This window comes from Ctenopharyngodon idella, chromosome 13 (assembly GCF_019924925.1).
Source record: "Ctenopharyngodon idella isolate HZGC_01 chromosome 13, HZGC01, whole genome shotgun sequence".
NCBI lineage: Eukaryota > Metazoa > Chordata > Actinopteri > Cypriniformes > Xenocyprididae > Ctenopharyngodon > Ctenopharyngodon idella.
Window position 1 is genome coordinate 16,740,019 of NC_067232.1, and position 18,660 is coordinate 16,758,678.

The 18,660-nt window shown below is 35.2% G+C and overlaps 2 protein-coding genes across 4 annotated transcripts in view; one reads left to right on the top strand and one right to left on the bottom strand.

The window, feature by feature from the left end:
- Window positions 1-4,297, bottom strand: part of map4k5 (mitogen-activated protein kinase kinase kinase kinase 5) — a 31,888-nt gene extending 27,591 nt beyond the window's left edge. Inside the window, exons 1-2 of one of the 3 annotated variants that reach the window (XM_051917267.1) lie at window positions 4,066-4,297; window positions 3,123-3,304 (exon numbers count right to left, since the gene is read on the bottom strand). In XM_051917267.1, the coding sequence (XP_051773227.1) occupies window positions 3,123-3,230 (108 nt within the window). In that variant the 5' untranslated portion in view covers window positions 3,231-3,304; window positions 4,066-4,297. The remainder of the gene's footprint in view (window positions 1-3,122; window positions 3,305-4,065) is intronic. The other 2 variants (XM_051917265.1, XM_051917266.1) reach the window with 2 other exon arrangements.
- Window positions 4,298-5,375: 1,078 nt separating this feature from the next.
- atl1 (atlastin GTPase 1) lies at window positions 5,376-17,382 on the top strand. The gene is made up of 14 exons (XM_051917286.1): window positions 5,376-5,565; window positions 8,433-8,683; window positions 8,779-8,913; window positions 9,578-9,682; window positions 9,800-9,850; window positions 10,286-10,342; window positions 11,761-11,853; window positions 11,934-12,072; window positions 12,971-13,098; window positions 14,146-14,202; window positions 14,324-14,395; window positions 14,482-14,913; window positions 16,711-16,725; window positions 16,849-17,382. The coding sequence occupies exons 1-14, from the start codon at window positions 5,532-5,534 to the stop codon at window positions 16,957-16,959; spliced, it is 1,680 nt and encodes a 559-aa protein (XP_051773246.1). The 5' UTR covers window positions 5,376-5,531; the 3' UTR covers window positions 16,960-17,382.
- The last annotated feature ends 1,278 nt before the right edge of the window (window positions 17,383-18,660 follow it).

Sequence of the window (18,660 nt, forward strand, 5' to 3'; positions counted from 1 at the left end):
TGGCCAGTTAATTTCTATACTTTTTCCACAAATCTTTTATGATTGCTAGATATGGATTTTAAAAATAATTTTATAGAGATAGCACTCACAAAACACATTTCCATGCCTTCTCCAGAAATCAATTTCAAAAATTCCCAGATATATACAGGTTTTCTTTTACAGTGTGAACCCTGTAACTTGCCATATAATTTGCAGGTGTCATTTAACAGTGCATAAAGAGTGTTTATCTTAGGACTGAGCAAGATAAACAGGTGCAATAAAGAAGTATGATTGTATGGTTATGTGTGAGACAACAAGACACATCCAAATCTGAGAGAGTGGTTGTAAGAAAGTTACGTATGTGTTTGTCTCACATGTACCACCAATTCTTGTCAATGCCATTCATCAACAGACAACAAAGTAAACTGGTATCTTTACTATACTGTAAAACACACAGTAGCACTATGGCAGCTATCAGTTATTTGAAACAGGTAACTCTTATAACACTATTATTACTAAGTAGGCCAGATAATCGTATCCACAGCTCTGAACCAGTATGCATACTCTAAACTAATCTTAATACAATTTTAATCTGTAAACTATGTACTGCAACCCATTATGATGCAGGATACAATTTCTAAACTAGTTTGTGGCCAGTCAATTTTGAACTGTCAACCAGGGTTGAACAATATACTAAATATTTGCAAAGATTTTGCTGCTGATAATAAAAAAATATTGTTAAAAAAATTATTTTAATTCAAACTTTTCATTTCAATAAATCAATTTAAACTTTATTTTTTCATGATTTAATAAAAAACAGATTGCTGTGAAAATGTATGTTTATTACTAAGTAGTTATATTTAGATATTTATGAACAGTTTTGTTTTTCCCTAAATTCTGTTTTCTGTTTTTAATAATAAAAAGCATGTCTAATCAGTTGAATTCATAACACTTTAACAATTTAAAATATTATTCAAATTAATAATATTGGTGTACATAAATAAGAATATTTTTTAAGAAAAAAGTAGTGTGGAAAAAATGGCTTGGTCATTTTTAACCTGTATTTTATTATTTATTTACTGCATTTTAACATTTTTTGTAAAATTGGCTATTTGTGTAAAATTATGTCTCCACTGTTTTCAAAGAATAACTAACATTTTACTGCCTTTCCAAATCCCTCAAGAGAAAAAAAAAAGACCATATAAGGTAGACTATATAAAAAGTCCCTAATGTAGTGGGTCGGATCAATGCTAGACCCTTAGATCATACACATAACCAGCAGCCACACAGCCAGCCAGGAAGTGCGTCCAGCAATCAATAACAGTAAATATAATACGCACACACACACACACACACACACACACACACACACACACATATATACAGACACACACACACATACAGACACACACACACACATACACACAGACACACACACATACACACATACACACACACACTCCTGCACTCTGCTGAATGAATGGAAACTACAACATTCACCAGATTTTAAAGCACTTCCAGACCGCCGGCTACATCCAAATTCCTGGGGGACAATGTGTGTGTGTGTTTAGTCTCCAAATAAACAAATTAAACACTCATGTTGCACTCTCAAGCCAAATGCAAGTTAATAAATCTTTGATCAAAGTTTCCATGAGATCAAGTATGATTTTTTTTATCAAATCTCCTGAGTATAATTTAGAATTCAACTCAAGAGATCCCAAATGCCTTTTCCATTTCAGATATTTATTTCTACCGCATTTTCTGTAAAAACTTATGAACACAACTTGCAAAAATTAATTCAGCTTATAGCCAGAATAAACCAAGAATTAGATTTTTACATTTTCTGAAGAGTTGTGTTTGCATGCACAAAACAAACATAATGTGAATAGTGAGTGGCTGCCAGGGTGTTGCTAGGCAGTTGCTAAGGTGTTCTGTGTGGCCTGGGTTATAAACCATGTAAAAAATCATGTGTATGATTGTTTAGAAAACTCAACATACTGCACGATTTCAGGTATCATACATGACTACACAAACAATGCTGGAAAAATTATATGATAAAGTTCATTACTAAGGATTATTAGTTTGCTCAAATCTACTACTCCGGTATGAGCAATAATAATAATAATGACGCTTGCCACTAACTTCATCACCTAATATTTAAATTCCTAATGGTTACTTTTTGTTTGTTTTTATCTTCAAAAGACACCAGGATATGAACTTTCACAGGACTGTTCGCTAAATGCATTTACATATTAACACTAACCAAAATTCAAAACAAAACGTTCTTTTCAAGGAAACAAGCAACCACACATGTCACTAATATACTCAAAAGCTTATTCTTCTCACAGGAGCTGCTACCGGGACATTTGCTGACCTTATATGGCCTTTTTTCTCTTGAGGGATTTGGAAAAGCAGTAAATGAGCACATGGCAGGATAACGCAAGTTAAGGAACGAGTCTCTTAACATTCAGAACTGTAAATCTATGCAGGATACTGATTCCACGTGTGACATGATGGCGCAAAAGTCAAACATTTCATGACTGTAACTTTGTCACACTTTAAGAGTTTGTGGCTTCCCAAACAGCTCAAAAATAACAATATTAACTAAATACATAAATACACTTTTTATTTTCTCTTGCTACTGCTTCAGAAAATACATTATTATTTTCTCTTGCTACTGCTTGAGCTGCTATCATTAGCTCACTGTATGCAAATGGTGGTCTAAAAAGTGCCTAAGGCTGGACTCCAGACCCAACACGGAATATTACAACCACTTAGTAATATTAACAAAATTTAACTGGATATTATACACACACACATTATATATATATATAGAGAGAGAGAGAGAGAGAGAGAGATAGAGGTCAAAAATTTCCATAGCCATTCTCATGGCCAGCATGGAAAACATGCGATTTTTCAGCTTTCCAGTATGAAAGTGAAACTCAGTGAGGTAAACAACTTTATGATGATATATAACAATGATAAATGATCCACCTGCCAATCTGTATTTGTTGTCACTGTGTGCTCCTGATTGTGTCTTAAAATATGGCAACAACTACACAGAATGTAACGCAATGTGATGTAGATTCTCATTCTCTATAAGAGAGTTGTTTCATGAATCCAAGGTATAATGTGTCCAGTACCTTATACACGTCTCCATATGTTCCGCTGCCAACTCTCTGGATCAGCTCAAAGTCGTGCTGCGGGTTTCTGCGCTGAATCTCCCCTCCGGACCGGCCCAGCGGATCCATGCTGTCGGGCTGGAGGATTTACTACTTTAATGACCCAGATTCAGTTTCACAACAGACCTGCAGTCCACATCCCCCTGAAAAATAACAGAAACCAGAACAACATGAAATTATTACCAGCACACCCAAGCTTAAACAGACAGACAGACAGAGAGACAGATAGCTAGATAGATAGACAGACAGATGCTTAATCTTGTGTGTGAAATTGCAGAAGCATTATATAGACAAAATAAAAATAAGTTAAAGTCGTTTTAAAAAGACATTTCCAACAAACAAAACTAATAGCAAACTACTTATAAACCCACTTTTAATAGTGTAGCTGGTGCAGATGTTTATTTATTTAAAAGGCATTTATTTGTTTATATAATACAGGGAATTTTAAGCTTTCAGTTATTTGGACGCATTTCAAAATTATTAACGGGTGTCAGCGATTCTTAACTGTCAAAAACAGGTGGGTTGTTTTTAAAAGTTTCCCCCTCGTAGTAAGGTTGTGAGTTTAACTTATTTAAAGTTTAATAATTAAAGTTCATTTTCTGTTTGAATCTACGTGTTTTAAGCTAACTCAGCTAACTTCTGCTAACTAATCTCACATAATCACTTCAGCTTTAAACGTCATTTTATAAAGAAAAAAATATATACACATTCAAATATGTTCAAAAAGCATAATTCAGATTTTACAGATATATACTTGCATTTAGCTGGTGAGTGTTTTTAAATTGCGGTTTGCTCTGAGTGACAGTAAAGTTAATGAGAATAGCTAATGCTAATGCTATAAACAGCGTCAAACTACAACACGAAATAAATCGCTTAAATTCAAAAACATTGATTCAAACTTCACCATTTGTGCGATTAATCTTTGTCCTCTGAACTCGTGAAGATATAGAGGTTTTCCTAAATGACGAAGTTCATTGTGCGTCGAAAAAACCATCCAAACAGGAACAGAGAGAAGCGCAAACTTCAACTGAAGCCAGATCAGACCTCACACACACACACAGACAGAAAGACACACACTCAAAAACACGCACAGACACACGGATACACGCTCACACTCACACAGAAAAAGCAAATACGATATATAAAAGCAAGCACAATGTTAAAACATTACACAATATCTCTTTCACTCTAATTCACTCTGTTTCACTGTGCATTATTTGCACGAGAAATAATGGTACCATTGTAATGACAAGGTACTAGCTGGTTAGACAATAGTTGCAGTCAGTTATATTGCAAAATAAATAATGGGGAAAAATATATCAAGTAATTAACCGGTGTTTTATATATTTTGGTCTCTTCATATTTAAGATATGTATAGCTTATATTTTCATATATAATCATCTTGTTTTAAATTGTCTATTGTTTATGTATTATAGTGCATGAAAACGGAACTTGACAAAACTTTGTCTTTCAGTAAAAGTTATGGACATTCTTTCTTTTCTTTTCTTTTCTTTTCTTTTCTTTTCTTTTCTTTTCTTTTCTTTTCTTTTCTTTTCTTTTCTACAGTGGTCGCCTAGCGCCATCTGACGGATGTACTCAGAGCCACACAAAGTTTACGAATATTACTATTTCTAATGATTATTATAATATACCCTTTGGGCGAACGTCACGTAACCACATACATTTTCATAAACAAATGTTTTACCCTACAGTTATTTGCAAATTCGCCGGCACAGCGGGTACATCAAAATACAATAAAGAGCAGAGCTTATTAAATAAACAGAAAGCAATGTTATTTTAAATGTAACAAACGTATATTTAACACAAAACAGTATACTTATACTACAGAAAACATTGCCTGACAACAATCATACAAAATCTCAGTTGTTTAGAGACATTTCTACGCATAAAAAGCACGTTTTAAAATGTATTATTCTTCATCAGGGATTGATGCCTGACCCGCAGCGCTGTGAAAAGTAACACGTACCACGTGATTATGTTTGACTTCATCAGTGGTCTGGATAATAATTTAATCTTAAATAATGACAATTAGAACAACAAAAACACTGAATTGAAATAATACAGCGTTAAAATATGAGAACTATTATTTAGACCAACCGTACCTGACCAATTATAGACACCACCGGGGCCTCTAAACCCCGCCCTTTACAGTTAAGTTATTACATAGATGTTTACCACCAACCGTACTACAGCGCCACTAGGCGGTCAAATCGTGCGCTGCATCTTCTGTTCAGATGAGAATGAGCCTCCATCACTGGCAGCTGATTTCCAGCATCGCATTCGTCTCATGATCGCTGTTTAGAACCGAACCGACCCGACCCGAATACTGAACAAAACACCCAGTGCGACATGGCACGAGACAAAAAGGACAGAGACAGCTGGGGTGAGTCCATCTTTAATACAATAAACCATCTAGACGTGAGACACCCTATGAGACGGGTTATTGTGTGATTCTGTAAATTATGAGGATGCTGTTACATGGATACTCTGTCTGTATGTTACAGAAAAAACACACAAATATTCACATACAAAATTAATGATTTTTTCCCCCTGTCCAAATCAGCTGATTTGGTCCGGACCACAGCCCTGTTCCGCCCTGTATCTGTTCGTGTGTTTGTGTTGAAGCTATTTTACTGCTGTAAAATCTATGTTTAAAAGCAATGTGACATTTCCAGTACTGTAATGTCAATGGGAAAACAAATTCTTGGTCGTTTGCGAACACACCAATCTATTTCTTACACATTCCGATCAATAATATGCTTTATTTCTGGATAATTCATCCTTGTGTTATTGACTGATGCATTTATTAGATCACGCGTCACAGTTTTTCTTCATTGCAGTGGTTAAAATCAGAAGTGCTCTGACTGTGTGTAAAGTGATGTGCATTGATGCCAGTGACCCACATAAGCAGAGTCTGTACATCTGCTACAGGCCTGTATGGAGATGCTGCTTTATATAATATACACGGTTGCCTTGTGATGCTTACTCTTCCATACAGGCCTGACCAGGTGAATATGACATGATAGAGAGAGAGAGAGGGATAATGAGAGAGAGAGGGATAATGAGAGAGAGAGAGGGCTTTACAAGGTAATTTGAATGTAAATAATTTACAGTGTTGGAACAGCATTGGTGTGATTTTGCTACCAACCAATGGCAAAAGTCTAAATGTAATGCTGTGAAGAGCCTCATCACATCCTTATAATTTGAATCTGACCCATAACGATTCTTTTAGCCCTGGTTGAAAATGTTATGTTAGACATGTTCTCATTCCCCTGTCAATAACCATTAGCGTTCAATTGCATTTAAGAAATGCTTAACAAATGCATCAATTAGAGAGGCAGATCCCCCAGAGCAACCTGGTGTTTTACTGGTTCACGTACCTATATTGTGCTTAAAAACACATTAACCATTAGGTTACAAGCTGGTATAATGCTTAACAAGCAGTCATTGTTTTTACATCAGGAAGAATGAAAAGTGAAAGAGATGGACTTCTAAACCAATAATGATCACATTGGCCCTGATGACAGAGGTCAAGATCATCAGTAAAGCTCCATTAGGGTTGTCTGCTGCATTAAGCCATACTAAACCATGACTCTGCCATTTCTCCCAGGAGAATGCTAGTTTGAGAAAAGAGAGAGTCTTTGCCTCTTAAATGTTCTTCCATGACATTTGTGCTCTGAACACTCATCTCTGATTTGAATTTAGGCCTTGTTTGGTTTCAAACAGATGATTATCTTAAGCATAACATGGCATTAATGCTTCATTAATTCACATAATACAATGAGAACAAGAACGAGGGTGAAAATGTGGTTCTATCACATACACACAACTAGGGTTGTTATTGATAACGAAACTAAAACTATTAAAAACATTTTGTTAATTAAAATAAAGCTGAAATAAAATAAAATATAAATATCAGATGAAAATCATGAACCAAATGTAAATTAGAAACGTTGCCTTGGCAGCTAACTTGAAACACTAAAATTACTAACCGGAAATAAATTAAAGCTGCAGTCTGTAACTTTTTTTTAGTTAAAAATGATCCATAATCAATTTTTGAGCAAGTACATTACCAGCCAGTGTTCAAAACTATCTTCTTACCTTAGCCCGATTCACAACGGTAAGCTTGTAATAATTCGAGTGGTACTGGTGGGTTTCCGCAGGAAATTTGAGTATGTCGCCGTTCGTCTTTGCGTCATTATGTCACGTCTGTTTATATAAAGAACGAGTCCCAGCTAGTAGGCTATGTTGCATGTGAGGCGGATCATTTATAGCCTTTTCTCACAGCAGCTGCAATAATTAAACTTATCATTTTGATGGCGGATTGTACGGTATGACAAATTAACTTTAGAGATTAGACTGTACAGAAACTGAAATCTACAGGTAACGCTAATACACACTAAATACACATAGTTATGCAATGCTAATGTTGTTAACATTAACAATTTGAGAACAAAGTATAACAATAATAATTTGCACAGTTTGATGTGATATGAGCTAAGCAATCGTTAGATTTAATCACCATTGGCAGCGTGATTTATTGTAATGCTTTTTTTCTCAGTTGGTCAGAACAAAAATGGCAGACACTTACTTGTTCAGATGACATTTTCTGGTGAAAATTTTTATTTTGGTCATACTTCAAGACTACAATCTGTGATTTCGAAGTACAGTATCCACACCGATGTGGTGACTGACAGCAAACATTAGATTCATCTGCGCTGAGGAGCCGTGCCGATACACAACAGATGATAATTCCACAAACAACTGCAATTGCAGGTTTCAAACAGAGATGGCGACAAAGAGGCCAAATTTACGGACTGCAGCTTTAAACCTAAAAAAAAAAATCTAAAACTAATGACAAAAATGACAAAAGCACATAACAGTATAATTAAAAATTAAACTAATATTAAAACAAAAATAAAAATAAAAAATAAAATAATAAAAACTAAGAGTATATAAATAATACTAAAATAACTGCACACAATGCAGTTTACTGCTCACAACAACTGACAAAACACAGTGTCATCTGATATTGAAATTCATCATAGTTGCGGCATCGGTGCAACCCAAACATTATGATCCATAAAAAGCACAGCGTTTAAAAGCAGCAGCTTTAAGAGCATTAACGGTACATGGCGTCTCTATCACTTGCAGTTTGCTTACAATGCTGGATGTTATTACGTCTATGGTTAGCATTATGACAGTCATTGCAGTTGCAGGAGAAACATATTTAAATGTGGTTTCATTCAGGGTCTTTTGGGGATAAAAACGTGTATGACTGGAGCTCAGAGGAGGAGGAGACAGACGGACGGGCGCGTCCAGTGCAGGTGTTGGTAGTGAAGGATGACCACACATTTGAGCTAGACGAGACGGCGCTTAGTAAGATCCTGCTGGCTGAAGAGGTCAGAGACAGAGAGGTGGTGGCCATCTCCGTGGCAGGAGCCTTCCGCAAGGGCAAATCCTTCCTCATGGACTTCATGCTACGTTACATGTACAGCCAGGTCAGATTGTCTATAATTCGTCTTTAAAGTGTAAAAACATGCTCTCATTAGTTCCAAACCACAAAGTGTGTAGTCTGTGATGTGTGTGTGTTTAGGCCAGTGATCAGTGGCTGGGGGACCCCGAGGAGCCACTGACGGGATTCTCATGGAGAGGAGGGTCAGAGCGGGAGACCACTGGCATTCAGATCTGGAGTGAGGTCTTCCTGGTGGACAAACCAGATGGCAGCAAGGTGAGACTCCCTTTAACATACCTAAAACACCTACCTACACTGCTATTCAAAAGTTTGGGGTCGGCAAGATTTTCTCATGTTTTTGAAAGAAGTGTCTTCTGCTCACCAAGACTGCATTTATTTGATCAGTAAAAACTGGAATAATGTAAAATATTATTATAATTTAAAAGAACTGTTTACATTTTCATATATTTTTAAAATGTAATTTATCCCTGTGATGGCAAAGCTAAATTATTAGCATCATTACTCCTGTCTTCAGTGTCACATGATCCTTCAGAAATCATTGTAATATGCTGATTTGATGTTCAAGAAACATTTCCATATATTATCAATGTTAAAAACAGTTGTATTGCTTAATATTTTTGTGGAAACTGTAAAAAATTATTATTATTATTTTTGGATTCTTTCATGAACAGAAATTTCAAAAGAACAAAATAGAAATCTTTTGTAAGATAATAAATGTCTTTACTGTCACTTTTGATCAATTAAATGCATAATTTCTTAAAAAAAACACTTACTGACCCCAAAACTTTTGAACAGTACTGTATACTCACGCTCATGACTTAGAATCTAACATATCTCTGTAAACATGAGAGAAAATTTTAGTGAGGACCATTAGTATGTGGTTTATATAGAGGGATGCATTGTGTCCTTTTGCCTGTAGGTGGCAGTGCTGCTAATGGACACACAGGGGACCTTCGACAGCCAGTCCACTCTCCGTGACTCAGCTACCGTATTTGCCCTCAGTACTATGATCAGCTCAATGCAGGTTGTACACAAACAGCATAACACAAAATATCCCCCCAAAAAACATGTGACCTTAAACCTTCATGTTTACCGTATTCTTAATGCAACTCAGCAGGATTGTAATTTTCTTTCTTTATAGGTGTATAACATATCTCAGAATGTTCAAGAAGATGATCTTCAGCATCTGCAGGTAAAGACTTTTAGACCTTAATGAGATTCAGTTTCATTAAACATTTATTAACAAAGCACTATAAAAACACAGTGTGCCAATTGATGTGCATTTACAAGTAGATAAAACATCATAAAGAAAATAAAAATAAATACAAAATTAAAAATACATTAATAAAATATTAGTGACAATTGCTGGATGCTATGCTTGAAACGAGATAAACCAGACAAGCTTGTAAGCCATCATTTTTTGCATGTAAACAGAAAAACCCCTGGTATGAACTGAACAAATCTTAAAAAGGACATTTATTTAGAGTGCAGACATTTTTTGTTTTTAGAATTTGAAACAGAAAAACCACGTATAAATAATGATTAAAAAAAAACAAACATTTTTTAAATACATTTTTGAGTAAGCTGTTAAGTAAACGTGTGCTTTTGTTTTTGTTGACCTGTGTAGCTTTTCACTGAATACGGCAGACTGGCCATGGAAGAAACATTCCTCAAACCATTTCAGGTATTTGCTGTATTTTCATGCTTCTGCTGACAGTCTCTTTTAGTGCTGATGATTCTGAAACAGAATGTTCCTTTTGAAATTATAAAATGCTCTCCTATGATACTGGTTTAAAGGGGACCTATTATGCAAAATCCACTTTTTAGGGTGTTTGAACACAGATGTGTGTCCACAGTGTGTGTAAACAACCAGCCTATAATGGTACAAATCCACCCAATATTTTTTTATAATCCTCATTATCATTGTCAATCTCTCAGAACATGCTGTTTGATATTTCCCCCTACTCCTACGTAAGAGAAGGGAAACCCCGCCCATGACTGGTGACAATCTGCCCTGTTAGCATAGATACACCCCTGAGTGAGAAGCACAGAGTCCGCCATTTCTGTGTACTCGCTGTATGAGCTAGAGATATACAATGTCTGTGCCAAAAAACATTACAAATGTTCTGTTGTTGGATGTACCAATGAACATACGAGGCTCCATAGACTCCCACCATCTGAGTCACTGAGGACACTGTGGTTGAAGTTATTACTCATGGATGGATCAGTACAAACTGTACATGATCCTCTCCGGAGCGATACTGGTCACAGCAGAGAGAGAGAGTGCGCGCACTTTATTACAGTCCATCGGAGTTGTTTTACGGATACAATGTTTACCAGTTTATTAAGCTCCTCCAAAAAGGCATAAGGTAGGTCTGCATATATTTGTTTACTGATAGTTGTAACGAGTGTTTTTGTGTAATTCGCTGTGTATGTTAATGATAGTGCAAGGGAGAGTTTATAGATAAAAGACTTTAATGCACACTTCTTGTACTGTTTTATTCAGCTCTTATGGTGATTTTCTGGAGCGATAACATACGCGTCATCTTTTGTGTGATGTACACTAAACTTCATAAACTCATCAGTAAAGATTTGGCCATCATTCGGACAGGTTCACTACAACAGGCTCGTACTAATAGTGGATAAAAGCAAGATGACAACATAAGATATAAACGCAGTTAAACTATACTATAAACTAAACTAAACTACACCTGTTCTGTCTCCATGCAGCATATATTCTTTGGCTCTGTAGGCATCATTTTCAGACTCCGATTCGAACTAAACACAGCTACAGAGAGTTTCTGACAGTGCGTGAGATTGTTCTGTCAAGAGCATCAGCTCTTGAATCTCCGCCCTCTTAGGCCATGAGCAGCAGCTCATTTGCATTTAAAGGGACCCACACTAAAACGGCACGTTTTTGTTCAACCCCAAAAAGTGGCAAGTTTAACATGATATAAAAAATTCTCTGTGTGGTATTTTGAGCTAAAACTTCACATACACACTCTGGGGACATCACAGACTTATTTTACATCTTATAAAAAAGGGGCATAATAGGTCCCCTTTAAATAAACACTAATTATCTGTTGTGTGTTATTTCACAAGTCGATGATCTTTCTGGTGCGGGACTGGAGCTTTCCATACGAGTTTCCCTACGGACAAGAAGGAGGAATGAAATTCCTGGAGAAAAGATTAAAGGCAAATATATATGGAAAGGTTAACATGAATATACTAAAATAATCAGAACAGAATCGCCCCTAATGTGTGTTTATGTGTAGATTTCAGAGAATCAACATGAGGAGCTGCAGAACGTAAGGAAACACATCCATTCCTGCTTCACCAACATCTCCTGCTTCCTCATGCCACACCCGGGACTCAAGGTGGCCACAAACCCACACTTTGATGGCAGATTGAGGGGTACGTCTACAGATGCACGCTAATCAGTAGATTGTAGCTGAGCTCAAACAAGTGTAAGCTATGTTAGCATCTTTATACTATGAACAGTGCTGGGTAGTAACTGATTATATGTAATCTGGATTAAGTAATCAGATTCCAAAAATTAAATACTTGCAATTAGATTATATTACTTTTTAAAATACTTTTTTAAAATACTAAAATAAAAATCAGAATACAGTTACTTTTTATTGATTACATGATTAATTATTATTCACAAAATGGCAGTAAATGATTCAGAATTTATTGATTCTCCCTAATTTTTCTTTTTTTATCTTTTATATTTTTCTTTCTCGAAAGTTTTGTGGAATTGCACACACAGACCAGCCACTAGTCAGGTGACTATAATTACATAGAAAATTGAGAGGCCACACTGCATAAACAAATAAAATATTTAATCTTTTTAGTTAGTGTTTTGATTGTTTTTATTTTCAAATGATGTATTTCTTATAATTATTTTTTTATGATTTAATTAATTTACAAACCCCCTGCAGTTCCTTCCCAAATCCTAGTTAGGGAAACTCTGACGTAATGTAATATTTAATGCACTTCATGTTGTTGATAAAAAAATGGAATATTTTCTTTCTCTTTGCATTTTTTATCAATATGGTACAAGATTATATTATTCAAATCAATGTTATAAACAAGTTAGGTAAAAAGTAATCTAAAAGTAACCAAAAAGTAGTCAGATTATAATACCTTAGATGTGTAATGTAATAAATTACATTACTAACTACAATTTTTATCATGTAATTTGTATTCAGAAATGGACTATGGACTAAATTTGTTAGTAATCTACCCAGCACTGCCCATGAAGTACAAAAACAGTGTTCAAAAACCTATTTCCAATTATGTGTTTTAGAGATCGATCAAGAGTTTATCAATAACCTCAAAGTGCTTGTTCCTTGGTTACTACGCCCCAAAAACCTGGATGTGAAAGAGATAAATGGAAGCAAAATCACCTGTCGTGGACTCCTGGAGTACTTCAAGGTGATAGTTTTGATAGAGGTGCAATCACTACTACTAAGAATGATATATAAATGAACCAACTGACATTTTTCATTAGGCATTCAATGGTATGAAAAGCCTCTCAGATAGTGCTAAATTTATTTTCTTAAATAGTGGGTCAATATTAAAATTCTATTTATATATATTAAATACAGTACTGTCGAAAGTTTGGGGTCAGTCAGTAGTTTAAATAAATAAAAAAATATATATATACTTTTATTCCATAGACATGCATTAAATTGATCAAAAGTGACATTAATGACTTTCACGTTGTTACAAAAAATGTTTTATTTCAAATAAATGCTGTTCTTTTGAACTAAACAGTCCTGAAAGACTATATCACAGTTTCCACAAAAATATCAAGCAGCACAACAGTTTTAAAGATTGATTAAAATAAGAATTGTTTATTGAGCACCAAATCAGCATATTAAAATGATTTCTGAAGGATCATGTGACACCGAAGACTGGAGTAATGACTCTGAAATCTCAGCTTTGCAATCACAGGAATAAATTATATTTTAAAATATAATGAAATAGAAAATGGTTATTTTAAATTGCAAAAATATTTCAAATTTGTATTGTTTTTACTGTATTTTTGATCTAATAAATGCAGCCTTGTATCAAAAACATTAAAAAAAAATCTTACCTACTCCAAACGGTAGTCTTAATATAATATACAATATTATACTTTTTTGTTTAAATAATATATATATAAAGTATAATTAATCCTTTAAATGCCACAAGTGAATTTAGGCATCACATTATAATACAGTACAGTATAAAAAATGGATATTCATTTTAAAATTAATTTGATTAAAGATTACATCTATCAGTGTTAGATGATGTAAAAATAGAGGAAATTTAATTGCAGAATTAAATACTCAATATCAAATGATATCATTAATAAATTTAAAAAAAGCCAATACCAATATATCATTCATCCCTAATTTAATGCAGTTTATGATTGTTACAGTATCATTTGATTTTTGGAATTTATGGAGTGAACTGAGCAGCTGTTTATGATTTTAGGCATATATCAAGATTTACCAGGGAGAGGAGCTGCCACATCCAAAATCCATGTTACAGGTACAACCTCTTAACCTTTAGCACAAACATTCCACTTCCACAGTCTGACATGCAGTAAATTCACCCGAGAGCTATTAGCATCCTACAGTATGACGGATTTAGGGTGTGTTTGTGTGCACAGGCCACTGCTGAAGCCAATAATCTGGCTGCAGTGGCTGCAGCTAAAGATCTATACAACAGGAAGATGGAGGTGGTGAGTGTGAAATTGATTGTCATATTAAATTAATAAAATTGCCATATTAGAGCAACTCATCTTCATCATGCGTCTTACTCCCCCAGGTGAGCGGAGGAGATCGGCCTTTCCTCGCCCCAAGCGAGCTACAGGCACGTCACTTGGACATCCGAGAGGAGTCATTGGCATTGTTTCGCAGTGTGAAGAAAATGGGCGGGGAGGAGTTCAGCCGGCGCTACCTGCTGCAGCTGGAGACGGAGATAGACGAGTTGTTTGTGCAGTACATCAAACACAACGACTCCAAGAACATCTTCCACGCGGCACGCACACCTGCGACACTGTTCGTGGTGATCTTTGTGATGTATGTGGCCGCAGGGATCACGGGGTTCGTGGGCGTCGACGTCATCGCAAGCGTCTGCAACATGGTGCTGGGCTTTGCGCTCATCACTCTGTGCACCTGGGCGTACATCCGCTACTCAGGAGAATACAGAGAACTGGGCGCAGTCATTGACCAGGTGGCCGGAGCGCTGTGGGATCAGGTACAACACAAACTTTAAGAGGAAGTAAATACAAATATGCCTATTGACTGATAATGATCAGTTAAAAAAAAATCTACAGCCAAAAACCAATATGGTAACAATATATGATGCATACCTAATTTTCATGCAGTTTTATGTATTTGATATAGTTTATTTATATAAATATTGAATGTATACCATTCAGTTTGGGGTCAGTAAGCTTTTTTTCCCCACATACCTCTAATGTTCACCAAGGCTGTCTTTATTTGAACAAAAATAACTGTTTTCTATTTGAATATATTTTTAAATGTAATTTATTCCTGTGATGGTAAAGCTGAGTTTTCAGCATCATTACTCCAGTTTTCAGTGTCACATGATCCTTCAGAAATCATTCTAATATGCTGATTTGATGCTCAAGAAACATTATTATTGTCAATGTTGAAAGCAGTTGTGCTGCTTAATATTTTTGGAAAATGTGATACCTTTTTTTCAGAATTCTTTGATGAATAAAAAAGTAACAATATAACAGTGTTTATTTGAAAATCTTTTTGTTAACAAATGTATTTACTGTCACTTTTCATCAATTTCAATGCATTCTTGCTGAATAAAAGTATTGATTTCTTTAAAAAATCTTACTGACCACACATTTTTGAATGGTAGTGTATAGAATAAAATATAATATATTTGCATATGATAAAGTCATATATATATATATATATATATATATATATACATACACATACACTACCAGTCAAAAGTTTGGAAACATTACTATTTTTAATGTTTTTGAACTAAGTCTCTTATGCTCATTAAGGCTGCATTTATTTCATAATAAATACAGAAAAAAACTCTAATATTGTGAAATATTATTACAATTTAAAATTATGGTTTTCTATTTTAATATACATTAAAATATAATTTATTTCTGTGTTGCAAAGCAGAATTTTCAGCATCATTACTCGAGTCTTCAGTGTCACATGATCCTTCAGAAATCATTGTAATATGCTGATTTATTATCAATGTTGGAAACAGTTGTGCTGCTTAATATTATTTTATAACCTGTGATACTTTTTCAGGATTCTTTGATGAATAAAAAGTAAAAAAAAAAAATATCAGCATTTATTTAAAATAGAAATCTTTTGTAACAATATACACTACCGTTAAAAAGTTTGGGGTCAGTAATTTTTTTCTTCCTTTTTTTTTGAAAGAAATTAATACTTTTATTCAGCACGGATGTGATAGTAAAGATTTATATTGTTAAAAAAGATTTATATTTTGAATAAATGCTGTTCTTTTTAACCTTTTATTCATCAATGAATCCTGAAAAAAGTATCACAGGTTCCAAAAAAATATTAAGCAACACAACTGTTTTCAACATTGATAATAACTGAGTATCAAATCAGTATATTAGAATGATTTCTGAAGGATCATGTGACCCTGAAGACTGGAGTAATGATGCTGACAATTCAGCTTTGCAACACAGAAATAAATTATATTTTAAAGTATATTAAAATAGAAAACCATAATTTTAAATTGTAATAATATTTCACAATATTATTGTTTTTTCTGTATTTATTCTGAAATAAATGCAGCCTTAATGAGCATAAGAGATTTCGTTCAAAAACATTAAAAATAGTAATGTTTCCAAACTTTTGACTGGTAGTGTATATATAAACTTTTTTTTAAATTATTTTTCACTTAACTAAATGAATGATTATTCTGTCATCATTTAATGATTTTTTCTTTTGTATAAAATCAGGTCACATTTTTATTTTAAACCAAGATTTGTTAACTGCTTTCCTCATGTCTTTGTTTTAGGGAAGCACAAATGAGGTAAGGGTGGTTTACTGTACCTGCACACACCTGTCTACACATAATCACAATCCCACAACATTGTACAAACAAAAAGAGACATCTCACATTAACGTGTTGTATCTCCCTGTCCTTCTTTCTCAGGCTCTGTATAAGCTGTACAGTGTAGCGGCAAACCACAGGCAGTTGTATAATCATGCCTTCCCAGGACACCAGACTGGTCAACCGCCTGAGCAGGACAAGAAACAAAACTGACCCCACACAGTTTCACGCAGACGCACTGTGGACAGTGACAGTGGAGCGTACAGTCAGAGAGAGAAAGAGGCATGGGACTGTTCAATGCTTTACTGCTACAGTAGGAACATATCGCCACAATCACCCACCACTGCAACATCCTGCACCTACAGCTCAGGCCCACAGTCAGACGGCGAGGAGAATCAACTGAAAAGTGTCTCAAAAGATTCAGTCTGACTGTGCCATTTGCGCCTGCAGTCGAAAATCACGGTATTAGTTCTGACATTTATATCTGAATCACCATTTTACCATCTTCTCACTGTAAATACTGTTTCTCTCTCTGACACTCACATGAAAGGAGTCTGTTCTTATTTTGTAATGGATGTTGTATGTTGAGTTCAGTGCTTTATAAGGGAATAAAATACTAAATGTTTAAAAACACAAGTTGTAGTCTTTACTATGGGCCAAATAACATGATCTAGCCTTCCATTCTGTCATATTTGGGGAAATCTCAACCATTTTCAAAGGCATGAAAAGCCTTCTTGAATGGGAAAAGACATTTCATTAGCTCATATTAGGACAAAATGTGTTCAGCTAATGCTCATTAATGACTTCATTTACAACCCGAATTCCGGAAATGTTGGGACGTTTTTTAAATTTGAATAAAATGAAAACTAAAAGAATTTCAAATCACATGAGCCAATATTTTATTCACAAGAGAACATAGATAACATAACAAATGTTTAAACTGAAAAATTTTACACTTCATTTATATCCACTAAATAAGCTTATTTCAAATTTGACGCCTGCTACAGGTCTCAAAAAAGTTGGCACAGGGGCAACAAATGGCTGAAAAAGCAAGAACATTTGAAAAGATTCAGCTGGGAGAACATCTAGCAAATAATTAATTGATATCAGGTCTGTAACATGATTAGCTATAAAAGGGATGTCTTAGAGAGGCAGAGTTTCTCAGAATTAAAGATGGGCAGAGCTGTGAAAGAGTGCGTAAAAAGATTGTGGAATACTTTAAAAACAATGTTCCCTCAACGTCAAATTGCGAAGGATTTGCAAATCTCATCATCTACAGTGCATAACATCATCAAAAGATTCAGAGAAACTGGAGAAATCTCTGTGTGTAAGGGACAAGGCCGAAGACCTTTATTGGATGCCCAGGCCCTCAGATGACACTGCATCACTCATTGACATGATTGTGTCAATGACATTACTAAATGGCCCCAGGAATACTTCCAGAAACCACTGTCGGTAAACACAATCCGCCGTGCCATCTGCAGATGCCAACTAAAGCTCTATCATGCAAAAAGGAAGCCATATGTGAACATGGTCCAGAAGCGCCGTCGTGTCCTGTGGGCCAAGGCTCATTTAAAATGGACTGTTTCAAAGTGGAAAAGTGTTCTATGGAGTCCAAATTTGACATCCTTGTTGGAAATCACGGACGCCGTGTCCTCCGGGCTAAAGAGGAGGGAGACCTTCCAGTGTGTTATCAGCGTTCAGTTCAAAAGCCAGCATCTCTGATGGTATGGGGGTGCACAAGTGCATACGGTATGGGCAGCTTGCATGTTTTGGAAGGCACTATGAATGCTGAAAGGTATATAAAGGGTTTAGAGCAACATATGCTGCCCTCCAGATGATTATTTCAGGGAAGGCCTTGTGTATTTCAACAGGACAATGCAAAACCATATACTGCAGCTATTACAACAGCAT

Bases quoted from the DNA above. Each gene is read 5' to 3' on its own strand.
- atl1 (XM_051917286.1), top strand. From the start codon at position 5,532: ATGGCACGAGACAAAAAGGACAGAGACAGCTGGG. The intron at 8,914-9,577 runs GTGAGACTCCCT...TTTTGCCTGTAG, and splicing joins ACAAACCAGATGGCAGCAAG to GTGGCAGTGCTGCTAATGGA. The intron at 9,851-10,285 runs GTAAAGACTTTT...TGACCTGTGTAG, and splicing joins ATGATCTTCAGCATCTGCAG to CTTTTCACTGAATACGGCAG.